The sequence below is a fragment of the Gadus macrocephalus genome, chromosome 4, assembly GCF_031168955.1.
Source record: "Gadus macrocephalus chromosome 4, ASM3116895v1".
NCBI classification, from domain to species: domain Eukaryota; kingdom Metazoa; phylum Chordata; class Actinopteri; order Gadiformes; family Gadidae; genus Gadus; species Gadus macrocephalus.
The window spans coordinates 23,100,185-23,120,418 of NC_082385.1; the positions used below are offsets into that span (position 1 = coordinate 23,100,185).

The 20,234-nt window shown below is 47.0% G+C and overlaps 1 protein-coding gene across 7 annotated transcripts in view; it reads right to left on the reverse strand.

Moving 5' to 3' along the window:
• Positions 1 to 1,331: 1,331 nt before the first annotated feature.
• LOC132456368 (collagen alpha-1(XVIII) chain-like) overlaps positions 1,332 to 20,234 on the reverse strand; it is a 108,413-nt gene continuing 89,510 nt past the window's right edge. For 6 of the 7 annotated variants that reach the window (XM_060050711.1, XM_060050705.1, XM_060050707.1 and 3 more), the window contains 21 exons: positions 17,787 to 17,873; positions 17,193 to 17,225; positions 16,872 to 16,907; positions 16,726 to 16,785; positions 16,199 to 16,276; positions 15,994 to 16,029; positions 15,834 to 15,887; positions 15,261 to 15,332; positions 14,894 to 14,959; positions 14,708 to 14,738; positions 14,379 to 14,432; positions 13,835 to 13,869; positions 12,913 to 13,026; positions 12,502 to 12,649; positions 11,818 to 11,882; positions 10,873 to 11,001; positions 10,704 to 10,736; positions 9,074 to 10,120; positions 8,460 to 8,657; positions 7,684 to 7,790; positions 1,332 to 4,378 (listed from right to left, as the gene is read on the reverse strand). In XM_060050711.1, coding sequence (XP_059906694.1) covers positions 4,162 to 4,378; positions 7,684 to 7,790; positions 8,460 to 8,657; positions 9,074 to 10,120; positions 10,704 to 10,736; positions 10,873 to 11,001; positions 11,818 to 11,882; positions 12,502 to 12,649; positions 12,913 to 13,026; positions 13,835 to 13,869; positions 14,379 to 14,432; positions 14,708 to 14,738; positions 14,894 to 14,959; positions 15,261 to 15,332; positions 15,834 to 15,887; positions 15,994 to 16,029; positions 16,199 to 16,276; positions 16,726 to 16,785; positions 16,872 to 16,907; positions 17,193 to 17,225; positions 17,787 to 17,873 — 2,700 coding nt within the window. In that variant the 3' untranslated portion in view covers positions 1,332 to 4,161. The remainder of the gene's footprint in view (positions 4,379 to 7,683; positions 7,791 to 8,459; positions 8,658 to 9,073; positions 10,121 to 10,703; positions 10,737 to 10,872; positions 11,002 to 11,817; positions 11,883 to 12,501; positions 12,650 to 12,912; positions 13,027 to 13,834; positions 13,870 to 14,378; positions 14,433 to 14,707; positions 14,739 to 14,893; positions 14,960 to 15,260; positions 15,333 to 15,833; positions 15,888 to 15,993; positions 16,030 to 16,198; positions 16,277 to 16,725; positions 16,786 to 16,871; positions 16,908 to 17,192; positions 17,226 to 17,786; positions 17,874 to 20,234) is intronic. The other variant, XM_060050706.1, reaches the window with a different exon arrangement.

A 20,234-nucleotide genomic window follows, 5' to 3' on the forward strand; every position in this document is an offset into this window, starting at 1 on the left:
GGTGACCATGATGTAACCCTGCCCCATTTCCACTGCAGGGTGCGGAACGGATCGGATCGCAAAGGTGCGGTAGGGAGGGGGCGGTATAGCCCAGCTCAGTTCCGAGGTCGCGTTTCCACTGCCGACAGTACCCTTGGTGGTAGCCCGGATGTCGATCGCCGCGGCAGCTACGTAAACATCGTAAACAACGTCTTCCTCCCCAAGAATGCAGACGAGCGTCTCCACCTCCTTGTTCGCCCAAGCAAGCTTTTTACGCGACATGTTAATTGTAAAGAATAATACCTCGAGGCTACTGTTTGTTTGTTTTTATCCCCGCGTCACCCGGAAGTGACGATTCTGTCGACCAATCAACGGAGGGGGGGTGTAGCTAGAATTTCACGGGACCCTTTCAGGCGTCTGGTCTCGTTTTGGGTACCGCAACGGAGGAGTCCCGAGAATGGGGCCGGAACGGGTACGGCAAAGTCCGGGTCACGCCCACTTTTGGCGGTGGAAACGCGACCCGACCCGCACCTTTGCGATCCGATCCGTTCCGCACCCTGCAGTGGAAATGGGGCATCGAGGCAATAGCCCCTGCCGACTAGCAAGTGTTTTTTATTTCCTCTTGATAGGCTCAGATTGTCATTGTAAAGTGTCTGAAAACATTATGGAAAAGATTCATACAGAGCATCTTTTTTTTCTTTCGCTTGTTCGTAGGTCTGTCTTTGTTCAAGTCTCTCTCAAGGAGAAGTCTGATAGTTGGGTTGTTTCAGAAAGAACGGTGGAAGCCGTTCTTCCTGAAAGGGCCGGCCAGAGTTGGTTGCAACATGGTCTCACAGGCAGGGGCGGATCTAGCCATTTTGGGGCCCGAGGCAAAATATAGACATGGGGCCCTCATTTTTGAAACACGTACACAAAACAAATAACCATCCCAATACTCTTAGAATCGCAATAAACCCATAGTGCACTGCCACTCAACTCTCCACAGTAAAATCAGTTTCAGATTTCTCCAGCCTTTGCCAAAATTACATGTTTATTACTCGAGAGAGAGAGAGAGAGAGAGAGAGAGAGAGAGAGAGAGAGAGAGAGAGAGAGAGAGAGAGAGAGAGAGAGAGAGAGAGAGAGAGAGAGAGAGAGAGAGAGAGAGAGAGAGAGAGAGAGAGAGATTAGAATTTCCATTCTCTGCCAGAGATACAAAATGATCTTGCACTTAACAGAACTAAAATACAAAATGGATATGAGTCTATGAAAACCACCATTTACATTTAAGCAGGACCAATGAAAAGATTTTGTGTGTGGACAGGAATAACAGTGGCTGTGTGTGTGAGTGAGAGACAGGCAAAGCAGTGGTTCAGTGTGAGTGAGTGAGTGAGTGAGTGAGAGAGAGAGAGAGAGAGAGAGAGAGAGAGAGAGAGAGAGAGAGAGAGAGAGAGAGAGAGAGAGAGAGAGAGAGAGAGAGAGAGAGAGAGAGAGAGAGAGAGAGAGAGAGAGAGAGAGAGAGAGAGGGGGGGGGGGGGTGTTTAGGTGTGCAAGTGGTTAAGTTCTCCATCTTCAAATGTCCATTTTCCCTGTTGCCTTCACCATTTCATGTGAGTAAAACAGTGTGTGTGTGTGTGTGTGTGTGTGTGTGTGAGTGAGTGACTGAAAGCTCTGTGTGTGTGTGTGTGTGTGTGTGTGAGACAGAAAGCATTTGTAAACACAAAGTCCTACTGTTGTCGTCTTCTCAAAAGTCTTCATATCAGAGAAAAGTGGTGAGCAGCAGTATAGAACCCCAACAGCAGAGCCTGTCGCAAGTTCAGCAGCGGCTGCTGTGGCAGCAGCAGGTGTAAAAAATGAAGTCAATTTCGGCAGTGTATCTGCAATTCTTTTCTTCTGCTTTTTGTTTTCGTTTAGCACAACCACTATCATAATTCCGCCGCTTCATTTTCACAGAGTCGCATCCCTCTGCTTTGGTTTGAAGTACGTTATTTCGCGCTGCGCGCGTTACTACGTAATCATATTCTGGACTAGTCCAATGCACAATGGAGGGGGGCATGTGTGCTGGAAAATTATTATTCAGGCATTAGTTCGGCGTTATGTTGATATTTTTGTTATTTTTTTCGACTAGAAATGTTTTTTTTTTTTTACTTTACATAAGTAATGGCTGGGGGGGTCAGATTTGGGGGCCCCTAATAAAGACAGATTTGGTTGGGGCCCTAGGCACTTGCCTAGGTTTGCCTAATGGAAGATCCGCTTCTGCTCACAGGAATCCGTGAAATGACTATGGTCGGACGCTTAACTCGAAATCCGTGGCCACATCACGGAAACACGCCGATATCCGTGTGTGAGCCACGAACTAACAGTGTCATTTACTTGCATTCGAGCAAATTCCGTGGCCACATCACGGACAATTGAAGTGATTCCGTCAGACCACCACGGATTTTGAGTTAAGCCCCCGCTGTGGTCAAATGTGGCACACACACAGATTGAAACGGGAATCTGTGTGTATCATTGTCATTGTCATTTACTTGCATTGGAGCAACTTCCGTGGACACAAGGACAATTTAAGTGTTTCAGTTAGACCACCCCGGGTTTTGAGTTAAGCCCCCGTGGTCGACTCGCTCGTTGAAACGGGGATCCGTGTGTGAGCCACGGAACAGCAGCGTCATTAACTTGCATTGGAGCAAATTCCGTGGCCACATCACGGAAATCGGCGTGTTTCCGTGATATGTCCACGGATTTCAAGTTATTCGTCTAGTCATTTCACGGATTCCTGTGAGACCAGGTTGGTTGGTTGGTTGGGTTGGAAACGGAACCAGTAGCTTAGTGTTATCAAAAAGATTTTGGTCGAGGTTGTACATTTTCTGCAACAGCGAGTTTCAGAGCGAAACATATCTCTTTGATGGAGACTTGGTTAGACACAATAAGAAACATACCCAGATCAATAGTGGACCAGTTTCGAAAATTTTATCTGCATTAGTCACTTAGACCCAGAAGAATAGGAAAATAGGGTCTGATAATAGTTATCCTTTTAAGCTGTACTTAGGATCATGTTGAAAACATTAGTGGATTGATATTGCATACAAACAGGGGTTAATCAAAAATAAATATCCCTTTTTTACTGAAGACATTGAAAAATATCTTTAAAGAACATAGCAAAATGTACTCCCTCAAGTGCCATTGGTTACAACAGATTACAGTGTATAAAAAAACAACCATCAAATAAATGATTTTTAAAGATGATACAAAAATCATTGCGATAATCTAAAAGTAAAAATATTAAAATATAGAGCATCTTTGGTCTGCTTGTCAAGAAATCCTCCCTTCCCCTTTGTTCGCATCCTGGGCCGTTGGTGAATAAGGCCCATAAGAAGATCATTTGACCTGATTATGTGTGTGTTGCCCAGACTTTTATTGTTTACTCAGCTGCAGTAAGCCAAGCTAGCAACAATTCTGTTGTTCTGTGGGTCAGGCTTATTGTCAGACCATCTGGACACAGCGGTCAGGCAGACCTCCCTTGAAGTGGGCCAAAGTTGCTCATGTCAATAGGTTTTTTAGGAGTTATAGACACATTTTTTATGAAAACTAAACACAAATGAAAAGGTGAATTCACACTCCTGGTTATTCTCAATGGATAGCGCCATAACAGATAGCAAAACAAAAACAACCTAATTATGTACAAAACATACACACTTATTGCGGAAAGAAAGTCGTGTCTTTCTGCATGGTGTGAAACTTGTTTTTTAAGTGTTGGAGCATTTTGTTTGAGAGGGTGTATGTTGCATGGGCATTCTTGTATCTGTACATGGCTTTCGTGTCGTGTGTTTGTCTGTATGTTTGAATTAGAACTGTAGTTATGGTGTATGTTTCTGTACAGTGTATATTTGTGTGTGTATGCTTGCATATGTTTGATGGCATGTGTGTATTTGTGTGTGTCGTGTACTTTTAGGGATTATGACTTTGTATGGTTTGTGTGTATGCATTGTTTATATGTGGGTATGCATGATCGCATGTGAACGATGGAATGACTGTGTAATAGTGTACCTATCCTACATCCATGTGTGTGCTTGGTTTTATTAATGTCTGTGTATATGCCTATTTTATATGTCCACATGCATTGTGCACGTGTGTGTGTGATTGCATGTGTGTCATGACCGTGTGTAATACTGTCTGAGTGTTTGGTATCGATGTGTGTGTGTGTGTGGCCTATCTGCGGGCCTGGCCAACATAGCTGTTCTCCACACACAGCACCACGTAGGAGCTGGAGCAGCTGCGGGGTTCCTCCCTGAGGATCCCCTCCCCTCGGCCCAGCGGGGAGGCCTCGCCCCTTGGGCCCTCGTCACCCAACCGCCACGTCTCGCAGTAGCTCTCCACCTTCCGCTGCCCCCCACTGGTGGAGCCATGCCACAGCATCTTCTCCGGCCTTGGGGAGGGGACAGGGGTGGGGTTAAAGTTTGCCTCGGCCATCAAGATTGCCTTAAGCTGAAGTAGCTTTTATGACGGTTAATGACAGCTGGTGTATGGACGACCAATATGAATTTCTACTGACAATTCACTAAAATAATGTTCATAAAATTCACAAATGAGGTTTTACCTTGTTCACGATGTGGAAGGTGTGTTTATGAAACATGCTTTGCTCTCGTCTTTTCATTTTTTTAAGTTAGCCGATGATAGTATACGTATCAGCAATAAATAATTATAACAATAAGTAGCATAAACATCTCTAGGATTCCCCCAAGCGTAATTTCAAATTCCAGATTGAGTAATGGAGAATTTCACCGGTGGAGACATGAATCTGTATTAAAAGTGGGTCATATATTTAGTCGAATAGTAACCTCAATTTCAAATTTGTGCCTTCTTGACCGAGAAAAGGCAGACAGTGACTTTTTGGCGCTTGGGAATTGAAGAAGAGCGAGGGACGTAACATCCAATAACAGCCAATCAGCGTTCACACCCTGCAGTCCAGCGTGAAAAGCAGCATGGAGGAGAAGTGATTGTTGCCGTTTGCGAGCAATATATCTAAATAATATAATATTAGGTAACTATATAATATAATATATAATATATTATATAATATCACGGCCAAAAGCTGTGTGCGACTCCGGATGATGTTATGAATTAAAGACTGCGTCTGGTTCTCGGACGTCTCTGGTACTTCCAGAGACGTTTATTCATAATATCATCTTTAACGACTGTAGACTGTAGAATACAGTCGTTGTAGACTGAACCGCGACCTGGAGGAGGAAGGGATTGTTGCCCACGATTGTTGACCGCGATTGTCTCGCGCCAGAGCCCTGCTGCCCGCTGCCCACTCCTCGCTGCCTGCTGCCTGCTGCCTGGTGCCGCGAGGCACCACCACCGCTAGGCACCACTGCCGCGAGGCTCAGTGCTGCCCGCTGCCGAGGCGGTGGTGCCTCGGCGCGGGCAGCAGGGCTCCGGCGGAAGACATTGTGGTCAACCATCGTGGGCAGCATTCCCTTTCTCCTCCATGTCGCAGTTCAGTCTACTTCAGATTGATGCTGAAGTGGAAGAACCAGAGACGTCGTAATCGACGCAGTCGTTTGACACAGCTTTTAACCGTGATATTATGTATAATATTATTATAGATGTCTATATATAATAGTATAGAATTTAGATATAGAGCTCCAGGTCTCCCGCCGGAGCTCCCGGAGTATTCTAGAATATCTTACAGAACACGGCCAAAAGCTGTGTGCGCCGGATGATATTATGAATAAACGACAGCCTTCTCTGGGAGCCTACTACATCATTGCTTCTTTGCACTTGTGCCATCTACCGGTCACACCGGTCACACAGTAAAGTCAAAATCCATTCCGTAGTGCAAATTTACACCGGGGTATTCTCTATACCGTTGATACCATACACCCCTAATGGATTGTTCCGAGTCGGTAGTCGGAAATCTCCCAACTTTCTTGAGGCATTTCTTGGAGGCACACCCCCTTTTTGTCTTCATCTCTCGGAATTCTGAGAGTAGACCGAGAGCAGTGATGACGCTGCAGCCTATACCGTAAGTCGAAAACTCTTGACATTTTCAGGTATGGTTACCAATAACCCCCTCTAACCATAAACCCACATTTGGTGGTGCTGCACCCAAAGGTGGCGCTATTGTAAAAAATCATGAATTAGTCATATTTCTCCTCACCAGATTTACCTGGACTCAAAATTCTACTTTTCCCACAATTTCATATTAAAGCTAAACATGATAAAACGTTTCACAGGCTACAAAAATAATAAAAAATTCACCTAAATCGCCACATAAATTCTTTAGACCAAGCCTCACAAAAATCATCGGACAGAATTTGTTTTACTTAGTTGCATTTGAGAAATAGTGGCCAGCAGTTAGCCAATTTTTCTTATATGACCATTTTGTTATTGTATAAAAATACCAATAACCCCAACTACTAACAAACCCAAATTGTGGTACTGCACCCAAAGGTTGTGCTATTTAAAAAAAATATGAACTAGCCTTATTTCTCCTTACGAGATTGACCTGGACTCAAAATTCTTTCATCATATTAATCTCTAAAATCTGATGCACCTTTTTCACCCTGGTCTTCTGCTGTACATTTTTTTACTTTTCCACAATTTCATAGAAAAGCCAAACATCCAGTCTCAACCCATTTTGCCTATGTGACCATTTTGTTATTGTATAACTACCATATCTATCATACCTATCATTAGGTGGATACTATTAACAGTGCAAATTTTCATATCTGTACTCTTTTAAGAAAGCCTTTAATTCTCTTGTGAAATGTGTGCTTGGAGTTGTCTTGATGTGTGCTTATCAATAGACATTTTCACCATGTGAATGAGGCTTTATGTTCAGTAATGTCAGTGGCTCAATGGGATAATGCATTCTACTGGTGATCCTTAGGTTGAGTGTTGGAATCCCGATTAGAGTATTAGGAACAAGCTGAACATGACATTCTGTCATTTACCAAGCATTAAGGGGAACTTCTTCGTTAACCATTTTTCCTTCAAAATGAACTCTGTCATATTAATATTTCTTCAGTTAGTGTTCTTGACTACAAATGTTTAATTTCCCTAGAATTTAAAAGATTTTTCAGCTATTTGCTTTTAAGAATGCCCTTAATTCATTTGAGAAATGTTTGCTTGGAGTTTTCTGGATGTTGTGTGCTTAGCAATAGACATTTTCACCACGTGAATGAGGCTACATTTCAGGACGCACAGTATGGCATTAAGGGGAACATCAACATCTTTCCTTCATAATTATATGTCATAATTACATATCTTCCATTAGTGTGTTCTTGACTTTTCATTTTGCTCGGACCCCGTTAATATAGATTTTTCTTTGTATTTGTACCACGTTGGTCATTTTAATGTCGATTTTTAAATGCTCCTACACACTTGATTACATTGCTACTTTATTCCGATCACCAATTTATGCATTGCATCGACTAGCCAATTTCATGACGCAATCACAAAGTCGAACGGGAACGCTATAAATTCTCTGAGACCGGAAATTACGTCAAAGGTTCAACTTGGTATGCTGGTGTCCGAGGTTTCAGGAGGATTCAACACACCATTAGAGGTAGATACGGATTTCTCCCCTCTCAGGGGAAAATTATGGAATGATGCAAGACCATTAAAAAAAGTGCCCCTTTAGTTGCATGAATGTATTTAAGATAAAGTATGATCCATTATGACAAAGACAGAAGTGACTGCAGGGTTGCATCGTGAACCACTGACCAGGCTGCGTTGGTCAAGATGTCCATGCCATCGAAGGAGTATATTGTCGCGTCTTTCATCTTGCCCTTGTTGAAGACCGCGTCCCAGCTGTCGAACAGAACCTCATCCTGTAGCAGGAAAGACACCATCAGTTCACGTGCTTCAGTTATGGTTCATAACCTTTTCTATGAAGGTATTAATGTAGCAACAGCAAATTTGAAGTCGTAAATATTTTTGAGACTCGTAGCAGCAGATTCGAGCAGTTGTATCGATGGACTTGTGCTCGCTCATTAAAATGCTCATTGAACATAGCAATCTATATAATTTCATTTCTGAGGAAATATTTCACAGATGTGCAACTTCTGATGTATTGGTTGACATTTGGGTTTACGAATACAACATTTTTGTGCATGTTCTCAGATTATGAAACACGTATGTGTGAATGTGTTTTGCACCAACTGCGCTGGAAAGATTGTAGCAAAAGTGTCAAGTGCATGACTCTTTGAAGTTGTGATGCACAGAATAGGATTTGTGCACCTGTAACAAAGGACTTGTGAACTTGTAGCCCCTATTTTGTGTTTACACTGGTAGAAAAAATATTTACGACTTCAAATTTTCTGTTACACATTTGTGACTTTAGTGTACACATGCAAAACAAATATTGACAACTTCAGATTTACTGTTACACATTTGTGACTTTAGTTTATGCATGCTAAAGACTTTTGCTATAATAATACCTTCATACTTTTCCTGGGAAACGAAAGGGGACCCACAACGGAGCCCTTAGGTGCACCTACCTTGAGGTTGACGATGGGCAGGCGGCCCCGGTCGGTCCTGCGGACGATGCTGTTCAGGTCCTGGAGCTTGGAGGAGAGGAAGGCCCTAAAGGTGCCCTTCATGCCAATGGCCCGGGCCTGGGTGAAGCACTGGTAGTCGGCCCCGCGGATGCCGCGCATGGCGCCCGTCTGAGGGCTGTTCAGGGCGATCAGGTGAAGCTGTGTGCATGAGGGGAAGACGTTACGGCTCTGATCGTCTTCTTACGTAACCTAAATTACGGGTTTACAGTTTCATTATGCGTATTATCGTGATCACTGTTTAGAGGCTGTTCATTACGGCATAATACAATTTATCAGAATCCTAGGACTAGAATACGGTTCTTCAAAATACGTTATATATCGATATTTTAAATCGGGGCTGCATCATTAAAAACGGTTACTACTTTGTACTTTACTTTGAAAAGTTACTCCTTATGTAGTACTTAGTATACTACCTTTATAGTACACAAAAATACTATGCTGACGTTAACTAGCCCGGATGTCTTCAAACCTAATCCTTGCTGTCAACAGATCAGCAGAACAGAAAGCGTCCCCTCTCCACCCCAGGCTGTCTGAACCCTCTGCTCCTCTCTCACCCCGGGACTAGAGGTGTGGTGGTGTTTGGGAACAAAGGGTTCCAGGGAGCTGGGCCTTCTCTGCGGGGTGACCAGGAACCGCCCGTCCGGGGACCGCCCATCTGGGGCCCGCCCGTCTGGGGACCGCCCGTCTGGGGACCGCCCGTCTGGGGACCGCCCGTCCGGGTACACAGGGCGCTCCTGAGCAGGGTGGAGAGCAACCCGACTGTCAGGCGCATTGAGCCGGTCGGAGAAGCTCGGGTAGCGCGGGTCTGTGGGGGCCGGGTACCGCGGGTCCGGCTGAGATGGGTAACGAGGGTCTGGGTGGGACAGGTGGTGGCCCTCTGGTTGTGATGGGTGCCTGTGATCGGGGTGGTGGCCCTCAGGCTGAGATGGGTGCCTGTGATCGGGGTGGTGGCCCTCGGGTAGAGATGGGTGCCTGTTATCGGGGTGGTGGCCCACGGGTTGAGATGGGTGCCTGTGATCGGGGTGGTAGCCCTCGGGTAGAGATGGGTGCCTGTGATCAGTGTGATGGGGGTCAGGTTTTGATGGCTGCCTGGAATCGGGGTGGTGGCCCTCGGGTTGAGATGGGTGCCTGTGATCGGGGTGGTGGCCCTCGGGTTGAGATGGGTGTCTGTGATCGGGGTGGTGGCCCTCAGGCTGAGATGGGTGCCTGTTATCGGGGTGGTGGCCCTCGGGTTGAGATGGGTGCCTGTGATCAGGGTGATGGGGGTCAGGTTGTGATGGGTGCCTGTGATCAGGGTGATTGGGGTCAGGTTGCGATGGATGCCTGTAATCGGGGTGGTGGGGACGGTGGTAGTCCGGTTTAGGGGGGTGGCGGTGGTCTGGTTGAGGGGGATACTCAGGCTCCGGCTGCAGGTGCTGCCTGTGGTCCGGTTGATGGGGGTTTTGGTGGTCGGGATGCTGCTCCGGTGGGCTGGGGTAGCGAGACTCGGGCTGAGTCTCCGGGGGTCTCTGCTGGTCGTCGGTCGTCCCAGTGCCCCCGTGACGGTGGTCTGGAGTGTAGTGGACCACCGGTGGAGGCTCCACCGCAGCCACCTCGTTGCCCTGGAGATAAGGAGGTGCAGACGGTAGGGTCACATTGATTTATTTGGGGATTTAAAAATATCTTTAAAGGGCAACGGAAGGCTTGGCTATTTGTTTACTTAAAGAGTGTACTGCTTCACGTGTGTGTTGTGGAATTGAATCATCACTGTCAGCAGCATCAACACCGTTTCCGCGGAAAAATCCTTGAAAGGCGGGCTTCGCCGAAAAATCCCAGAAACCCTTGACATCATTGGTCAGGTTTGGAGGACAAAAATCCTGGACCATTGACGGCACTGGTTTGAATTACTGGGATTATTTAGCAGAAACGGTTGACGTTGCAGACCTTAATTCTTTATAAATATAGCCAGGATTAAGACCAGAGAACGGTGGTTAACATTTACTTAATAGGACTTTGAAATTATGGTTGGAAGAGGTTTTCACAGGAAGGGTTTTTCTTTGTTAAGAGCATTTGATTTATTGAATACTGTGGAGATGTACAGAGAATTTATACAATTACAACAAAAAATGCTATTAAAATAAATTGGCTACTGTAGCTTTAATACATCTTACAGCAGGCAACTAAAAAGCAAAGACAGGGACTCACGTCGTCGTTGGGCAGAGCGATGTAACCCCCAAGCTACAGAAAACAGACAAACACAGTTCAACTATAATGTAAACAGATTTGAAATATCTTTCCCGTATTCCATATTTGTCCATCATTAGTGCGTTTGCTGTCAGTCAGTGTTCAGGTCAGATAGGGGGGGCTCCGGTACCTGGACTTGTCGGACCCCGTCATGGACCCTCAGGTAGAGGTCTGTCTGGTCCAGCAGGTAGACCAGGGTGCCCTCCGCCTGCCGCCTGGCCGTGGACCGCATGGTGTCGAAGGAGCGCAGCACCATCACCTGCACGCACACACACACACACACACACACACACACACACACACACACACACACACACACACACACACACACACACACACACACACACACAGGGCCGTACAACACACATACACACAAACAGACACACACACACACACACACACAGGGGCGTACGTGCGCACACACACACACACACAGGGGTGTACGCACACACACACACACACACACACACACACACACACACACACACACACACACACACACACACACACACACACACACACACACACACACACACACAGGGGCGTACGTGCACACACACACACAAATGGGCGTATGCACACACACACACGCACACAACCACGAAACCACACACAGGCGAGTACACACGCACACACACACACAGGCGTGTACACACACATAGGCAGGTGCGTACGCATACACACAGATCCAAGTGGTCAGGTCTTTCCGGGAATGTCCGGGAATTTTTCAAAGCAAATTACAGACAGTGAACGCAATGCAATCTATTCGATTCCTAAAGAATATCATGACAAATGTCAAAATATGTTGACATTATTAATTAGTTGGGTCAAGTTACGAATTTCCACGTCACGTTACGTTTTGAAGAGCTCATGGAAACTCAACATTTCTGATCAGGGAGAAGAATCAGAAGTCTGTATTTCCAAATGGACAGACAGGTTTGATCCTCAATGTCCGCAAGCTACGTGACTGCAACCTGGAGCAGGGAGCCTAACGTCCACCTGCTTTGTGATTCATTTTACCCTGATTTAAATGTGGCGTCGGTTGAACAGGAAGATGGCTTCACGCGTAACTCACCCCTGAGGAGAGACCGGGTGTTCCGGGCGTTCCGGGGGGCCCCGGGGGTCCTGGAATACTGATCGCTGAGGGGTCAAATGTCAAGAAGAGCCAAACATCAGACAGTGGATGGGAATGTAGTGAATGATGGTGAATAGTAAACTGGGACAGGTACCACTGCTACACGGATTTGTACTTCTCCACATGTCCTTTAAACACATGACTGATGAATGAATACTAACAATATCCCAACATGTGACTAGGGTTATCGTTATGTATGCAATGGATATTGTTATGCATTGTTATTCCCATGCCTTAGGGAGCGCTCTACAGCGCCTGTGAAGTGTAACTTGTAACATTGTGCTGGTGCTAGTAAATCAGAGTAAAAATGGATATCAACGTCTCGACCTGCGTTGTGTGTCATCGGTTACCTTAAGTTATCCTCATATTCGCGATGAGGATGGGATCCGAACCCACGCACGCAACGGTGGATAGATTTTGTGCTCTCGTGTAATTCACGATACTTTTCTTATTTTATCGTGACATTATCTTTAATTGTTGGAAGTTTTTAAATATTGTATATTTTCTTAATACGTATAGATGTTTGCCGAAACACCTGATCACAACCAAGTCACATTGGATTGTAAGGACAAGGACACCCCCTTAACCCATCCTCCCAGCAGACCCCCGGTGGTGTTAACTCACTCTGAGACCCCCTGTACGCTCCAGGGAGGGATGCACCAGGGGGTCCAGGGGCTCCTGGGGGCCCTGGGGTCCCTTGTCGCCCTTCGTAACCTCTTCCCGGGGCACCGGGCGGGCCCTGGGGCCCCGGCGGCCCCACTACAGATTCACCCTTCATAGGAATACAAGTGTTAACATAAAGTGTTCATACGCATGCTGGGAGAATCACTCCCTGCCACATCGAGTATGGTTAAAGTATTGTTACAGTATTGGTGATGTATCGTAAGTATTGTGAATGTGTCGGTAAAGTATCGGTAATATCTAATGGAACATTACAAGTAAGGTTAAAGTATCCGTTTTGTATCAATGATCCCCTTGGTAATGTTGACTGATGAATGGGTGATGTATCACAGTATGGGTGCTGTCGGGGCGTACCGGTGGTCCCGGGGCCCCTCCAGCGGTGCCGTAACGCGGGTCGAAGTGCCTTCCGCCGGGCTCGCCCTTCGCCCCCTTCACTCCCTCGCTGCCGCGCTCGCCCTTCATCTCGTTCTGCCAGGAGACAGGAAGTAGGAAAGGTTTGGCAGGATGTAGAAATTAGAATGTATACCTTTCAGAAATGACTTAGATTGCTGTGCGTATAACGAACGACTGAGATAAGGCCCATTTTCATTTAAAATTATAATATTATCGTCATCTTGGTAGTAATAAGTCTTCATTTGATGCTGTTGCGGAGGGATATCTATCGAATGATTCTATTTATTTAAAAGAATATGATAATGATGAATTGTTGTAGGTTTTAGTCCCCTCCAGCCATTTATATCACTTGTTGCTCATCATTTAGGCCCCGTCCACACAAAGCCGATTTCATGGCGAAACCACAAAGGTCTTGTACGGTTCGGCCTTCCGTCCACACGAAGCCGGCGAATCCGCTGACCGAAACCGCAAACTTCTGAAACCACCCTCGGAGGTGGTTTCAAATCTACCCGGTTTCGTTTTGGATTCGTGTGGACGCCTGAAACCGACTGAAACCGTAAACCATGACGTCATCGCCCCACCCCTCGACCCTCTAGCCAATGACTGTTAAGCCCGCGGAGTCTCAGAACTCACAACAACAAGGATTTCTGTAGCAGAAGCAGCGCCCCTTATGGGCCTGGAATGTGTACTACAGCGTTTCTACAGATCTACCCGGTTTCGCTTGACTCCGTCTTTACGGAGATACTGCAAAACCGGTTAGATCGAAACCGTAACGGTTTCGCCTGTTTCGGCTTCGTGTGGACGGGGCCTTAGTGTAAACACTTAAATTCAAACCAGAATCGTTTTTATGAGCCTCTTTTTGAATAAGGGATTTGAGGCTGACCTTGAAGGTGTAGATGTCAAAGTCGGAGGTTAAACCTGGAACAGAAAGCTCATTTTTAGATCATTGTTTCACCAAAAATATTTGTAATACATCCAGAATCTGGACAGCCCCTTACCTGTATCCAAATCCACAACATGCTGAAACTCCACAAAATGGTTTGACCATAACACTTTTTTGTAAATAACCCCTGATCAACACCTGTGCCCTGATCAATATGATTTGAATGCCACTAGGCTCCACTCCTTTAGGTGCAACCCAGATATTGTTCTGGTATGCTTTCTATTACAGATGCGGGACAGTATGTGTGTGACCAGGGCCGTTGCACCAAGTCCTGGGCCCCTATACAAGAGGTGCCCAGATGCCTCACCCCTTACACCCAGATGCCTCACCCCAAACACCCAGATGCCTCACCCATAACACCCAGATGTCTGAGCAGCCTTGCTGCTCAGACATGTGTCCAAATCACTGACTATATGACTAACTGGTCAAATTGAAGTAAAAGGTGTATGTGAGTGCTGAATTTGAGCCGAGGGCAGGGCTTTACCTGGCACTCCAGTGATTCCAGGGATCCCACTATCACCCTTGTCTCCCTTTGCAGCTGTGGGGAAAACAAGACACGTTTACATACAAGTGTCTCTAGTCTCGTGCAATGAAGATAATGATGATAATGTTGTGATGTCAAAATAAGTCAAATCCCACATCAAAAACATGACTGTTATTAGAAGGTTTACATTAAATGGAGAACTTGTGCTTAAGATAAACAGATATAAAATAAAATGCTGCCCACTAGCTATTAAAGAACTTGTATTAGGTCAAATAACGGAAGAAAGAACGATTATTGTACAAAATAAAAACATTTAAAAAGGGTATTACCGTAATGATATCTTGAGGAGTCGTCATAACCCTGTAACGACAAGACAGGTAATTTATCTGAGGGTTATTTAGTTATTAGAATGCAACCCTCATGTATTGATGCGTTCCTCGTTGATTCTTTAGTCTGTGCTCTGCACACTCGGCTCCATGTGTCCTTCGGTTAGGTCCTCTCTTAATGATACTCACACTGAATCTGGCCGGGGAGCCGCTGCCTCCCGGTTGACCAGGGGGCCCCGGTGGCCCTGGGGGGCCCTAGACAAACAGAACGGGTATCATTGATTAAAGTGATCAGACGCTGGTTAGTTATCGTCAAAATTAAACACTTTGCATGGAAAACTAGCTAAGAGCTTTGCTAACGCTAAAGCAGCCTACATCTGCACATTTATGTGTTCAGGGTTGAGCTGTAAAAAAACGACTTAAGGACAATTAAGCAATGCCTTAATTAAGGAAGATAATTATGCATCCAATTCGCTAATTGACTAAATCCTAATTGATTTCCAGGCTGTATTGTGAGCCGTGTAAAGCTCCGATTTTAGGGTTCCGGGGTTCTGACCGGGTATCCTGAGCCAGCACTAGACGCAGAGTCGCCCTTCGGTCCTTTGGCTCCATTGAGTCCAGGTCGACCCTGCAATAAAACAAACGCACCTTGATTGAAGACAACACCAACAATCAGACAATAACACTAGAGAACTGTGAAAGTATCAGTATTCATTTCAGTGACAGTTAAGGTAATATTTAGTTTTCTCTGCTGCTGTTAAATTATAATTTGTTTCTGATGTATACATATATTTTCTTGTACACATTTGGATATCTGTTTTTCGCTGCTTCTTGCTCCTAAGCTACTGTATGCTGCGCTGCAGGACGTGGGCTACTAGACCCCAAAGGTCTGTGGGCCAGCCTGCCTCAACAAGATGATACTGTCAGCTCTAACCAGTCCACATAAGTACCAATGAACGACATGCTGTGGTTATTTCTGCCATTTTCTAAAAAATGTCTACATATTCTCTGTATCAACCGCATCCACGTTGTCTTTAAAGCCTCTGAACATGTTGATTATCTGGGTTTTACAGAACAGACGGATACAAAGGAGGAAGAGGATGAGGAGGATGAACAGGACCCAACTGACCGGTCTGCCAGGAAACCCGATGTCCCCCTTTGGACCAGAAGGACCATACGAACCCTTGGAGGGAAGAAACATGTAAGTATTCTCTGTTTGAAGCACTCCACTGTAGATGAATGTGCACACAGATTTTTCTAAACAGTGTTTAAGATTGCGTTATACTCACTGGTGGTCCCACAGGGCCAGGGTGTCCCGGAACCCCCTAAGGAAACAAATTCAATAGTATTATTAATTCATCCACATCATTCATATCTTTTTAAATATTTCCGTGATTCATATTCAATATTTATGGTGATAGAGCTTAATAGAGCTTTAAAGTGATGGATGACAAAAGAAGAGCCAGTCTGTCATTGAAGCACACAGACACGTACCGGGGCTCCAGACAGCCCTCCCAGGTAGATGGCGTTCCCGTCCCGATCTCTGATGATCCCTGGCTCTCCCTTGTCTCCCTGGACAACAGAACATACACATCACTCACTCTGTTCTATATCCCTCATCACAGATGCCATCATAGTGGCTCAGTGATTAAAGGCAGATATGTGATGCATCATATCATCATATGTTCGACTTTTTTAGTATGCTTAGTTATTTATTTATACGTGATAATGAGTTCACTCAGACAGAGTAATGTTTTGAACAAATGCATGTGAATTAGAAAGTAAAAGGAGATAATAAAGAACTCAAAAGAGGTTCACACATCATGAAATCTTAGAAATGTAGGCGAGAACTAAAACTGATCTGCAAACAGGTTTATTCACAGCTAGCTTAGCGAGCCTTTTCACCAAGGACAAAGTGCACTTCTAATATCCTCAAAAAAACAAATAATAAAAAACAAACAAAGCTGAAGCTATAGAACGTGATCATCCCTGCTCAGAAACACAGTAGGTCGGGAGCCTACCTTGGCCGCCTCTCCTGGGATCCCTGGCTGTCCGGGGTCTCCCTTGGGTCCGATCGGCCCCTGAAGTGAAAAACATCACATGCTGTAAAAATGCAAAAAATTGTTGTTCTGATTGTTCTCTGACTGGCGGAGATGGCGACACGTACCGGGAATCCTGGTCGCCCTGGGTAACTAGCTCCTCCCTAAACAAGAGGAACACATGAACTGTTAGGAAAAATCTCATAAGTCCTCATCATTCAAGAAGAACATTAAAAACTATTAGTGAAACATCTAACAAATCCTCATTATTCAAGAACAGATGCCTACAGAACAAAGTGATTCTGATTCTGATTCTCCATGATTTGAATGTATAGTACCGGTGCATAAAAAGTGAGATAGATATTAAAATATGCTTGAACTGCCAAACACTTGGCCAGCCCAACCAGTCTTTAAAACATGATAGGACCACCGAGTGTGTGCTCGCTCACCTCATCATCTTCGTTCCAAAATATGTCGTTATACTATGGCGGGAGAAAGTTAGGCCAGTTAGTGAGCAGGTGGCAACATGCAAGTTAACATTCAATTACTGAGTGAGTCAGTGAGTGGATTTATGGTTAAGTAAGGTAAGCAGTGAGTTGGAGAGTGAGTGGATTTAGGACTTTGTGAGTGAGGGAGAGAGAATAGATGATTGAATGAGTGAGTGTGGGTTGGTGACAGAGAGAGATTGAATGAGTGGTTGAGTGAGTGAGATAGTGAGAGTGAGGGTGGGTGAGGAACTGAGAGAGAGAGAGTTTAGGTGAGTGAATGAGTGAGAGTGGGTGAGTGAATGAGTGAGGGTGAGTGAGTGAGTGAGTGAGTGAGTGAGTGAGTGAGTGAGTGAGTGAGTGAGTGAGTGAGTGAGTGAGTGAGTGAGTGAGTGAGTGAGTGAGTGAGTGAGTGAGTGAGTGAGTGAGTGAGTGAGTGATTGAGCGAGAGTGGCTGAGGGAGGGAGTGAGTGAGAGTGAGATCAGACCAATCTTTGTTAAGTTCAATTTGAACTAACAGCTCCTCGCTGTCTAAGGGTCTCTCAATGTGTTACTCACGTCACTTGACGGCTGGTAGAGGATCTGTCCCGGGGCCCCGGGGGTGCCGGGGGGGCCAGGGGGCCCTCCCTCTCTCCCTGGGAGACCCTGCATCACAAAGTATCAGGAAGTCCAACATGTCAGCTAATGTGGTGGGGGATGTTAGACAGAGGCATCATGGAGGAAGCCAATGGGAATGGAAAAACTTTGAGCTTTAGCATTATGAACATTTGGTCGGGTCGGCTTATCTCAGGAGGTAGGGCGGGTTGGAGGTTGGAGGTTCAAGTTGTCACCTCACCCTGACTGCTCCTGACGAGCTGGCTGTTGCCCTGCGTATTTAACTCTGGCGTTGGTGTATGCATGTGTGTATTAACCGCTGTAAGTCGCTTTGGATAAATATGTCTGCCAAATGCCTTAAATGTAAATGTAAATTTGAAACAGCGTTTCTAAACATTTGGTCAGGAGGGAGACACTCGCGTGCGTACACGGGGACACCCGCACCTACGACACGTGTCACGTGGTCGTGAGGACCCCCCGTGGGGTGTATGTGACACGGGCCGGGATCGTGCCCAACCTGCCCGTACCCCTGCTCATCGGCAGGGACTGCCCCATATTCAACCGTCTGTTGAACCCCGTCCCGGGTTCCCGACCCCCGCGAGACCCACCACGACGGACCAGGCGAGTGGTCAGACCCGCTTACGGGCCTCGACTGGCCCCCGCAACCCCAGCGGAGACATCAGAGGGGGACTGAGGGGGACGGACCCACCCCGCCGGGCACCCCAGCCCACTCGACGGGAGGATCCCATCAAGTGGAGTCGGTGGGACCACCCTTGGACACGCCGGACACCCTGACGGCAACCGAGCAGACCGGCCCGCAGGGAGGATCCGAGAGCTCCCATCTCGCTGAGTTTTCGGATTTTTTCCCGACACCCTGTCTACCACACCCTCACTTCAGCACCAAGGGGGGCCTGCTATATCTGGTCGTAGAAAGGGAGGGGGAAGTAATCGAACAATTGCTAGTGCCCCGGCTCTACATTAGTAAGGTGCTGTTCATGGCCCACTCCCAACTGCTAGGGGCCCACTTAGGCATGGATAAAACCAGGGAAGGGGTTCTAGCTAGGTTCTATTGGCCCGGGGTGAAAGGAGACGTGGTCCGGTATTGTCAGTCCTGCCCTGAATGCCAACGTATGGCCCCAAGACCCACGGTACGAAACCCCCTGATCCCCATGCCGATCATTGAAGTCCCGTTTGACCGTATAGCTCTGGACAATGTCGGCCCACTCCCTAAGACGAGCAGGGGACATAGATATATTATAGTAATCGTGGATTACGCCACCAGGTACCCCGAAGCCCTTCCCCTCCGCTCCGCCACCACCAAGGCGGTAGCCCAGGAGCTAATGCTGCTGTTCAGTAGGGTGGGGATAGCCAGCGAAGTACTAACCCACCAGGGGTCCTGCTTCATGTCCCGTGTCATGAAACAACTGCTCAATCTCCTCCAGGTCACCCAGCTCCGGACCTCGGTGTACCATCCCCAGACCGACGGGCTGGTAGAACGCTTCAACAAAACGCTAAAACAGATGTTGAAGAAGGTCAACATGTTCTTCCCAACATGATGGGAAGAACTGGGACCAGCTCCTGCCCCACGTACTCTTCGCAGTCCGTGAAGTACCCCAAGCCCTTTTTCTCCCTTCGAGCTGTTGTACGGGAGAAGACCAAGGGGGCTCCTCGACCTCGCCGAGGAGGCGTGGGAGAGTCGACCGTCCCCCCATCGCACTCTGGTCGACCATGTGGAGCAGGTGAGAGACCGCATGGCCCAGGTCTGGCCCATCGTCCGGGACCACCTTCGGCAGGCCCAGCAGGCCCAGGTTTACAACCGGGGGGCCCAGCTACGCCTGTTCCGGCCCGGAGACCTGGTCATGGTACTCATCCCGACGGCGGAGTGCAAATTCTTGGCAATGTGGCAGGGCCCGTACGAGGTCGTCAAACAGGTTAGGAACTACCGGGTGCAGCGGCCCGGGAGACGAAAACCCACCCAGCTAAACCACGTCAATCTGCTGAAGCAGTGGAGGTCTGACCCGGCCACGCCGGCACCGGCTCCCCTCGCCCTGGCTGCCCGGCGCGACATACCAGCGGTCCCCATGGGGGAAGATCTCAGTCCTGCCCAGAAGCAGGATCTTGAAGAGGTCATCCTTCAGCACCAGTCTTCTCCGAGTTACTTGGGAGAACCACAGTAATCCAACACGACATCAAGACGGCGCCCGGCATCACGGTGCGCGTCCTACCGGGTCCCAGAAGCCATCCGGGAGGAAGTCGCTGGAATGCTCCGACTCCGGGTCATCGAGGAGTCTCGCAGTGCATGGTCCAGTCCCATCGTCCTGGTCCCCAAACCCAACGGCACATTCCGATTCTGTAACGACTTCCGGAAACTCAACGAGGTGTCAGACTTTGACGCCTACCCCATGCCCAGGG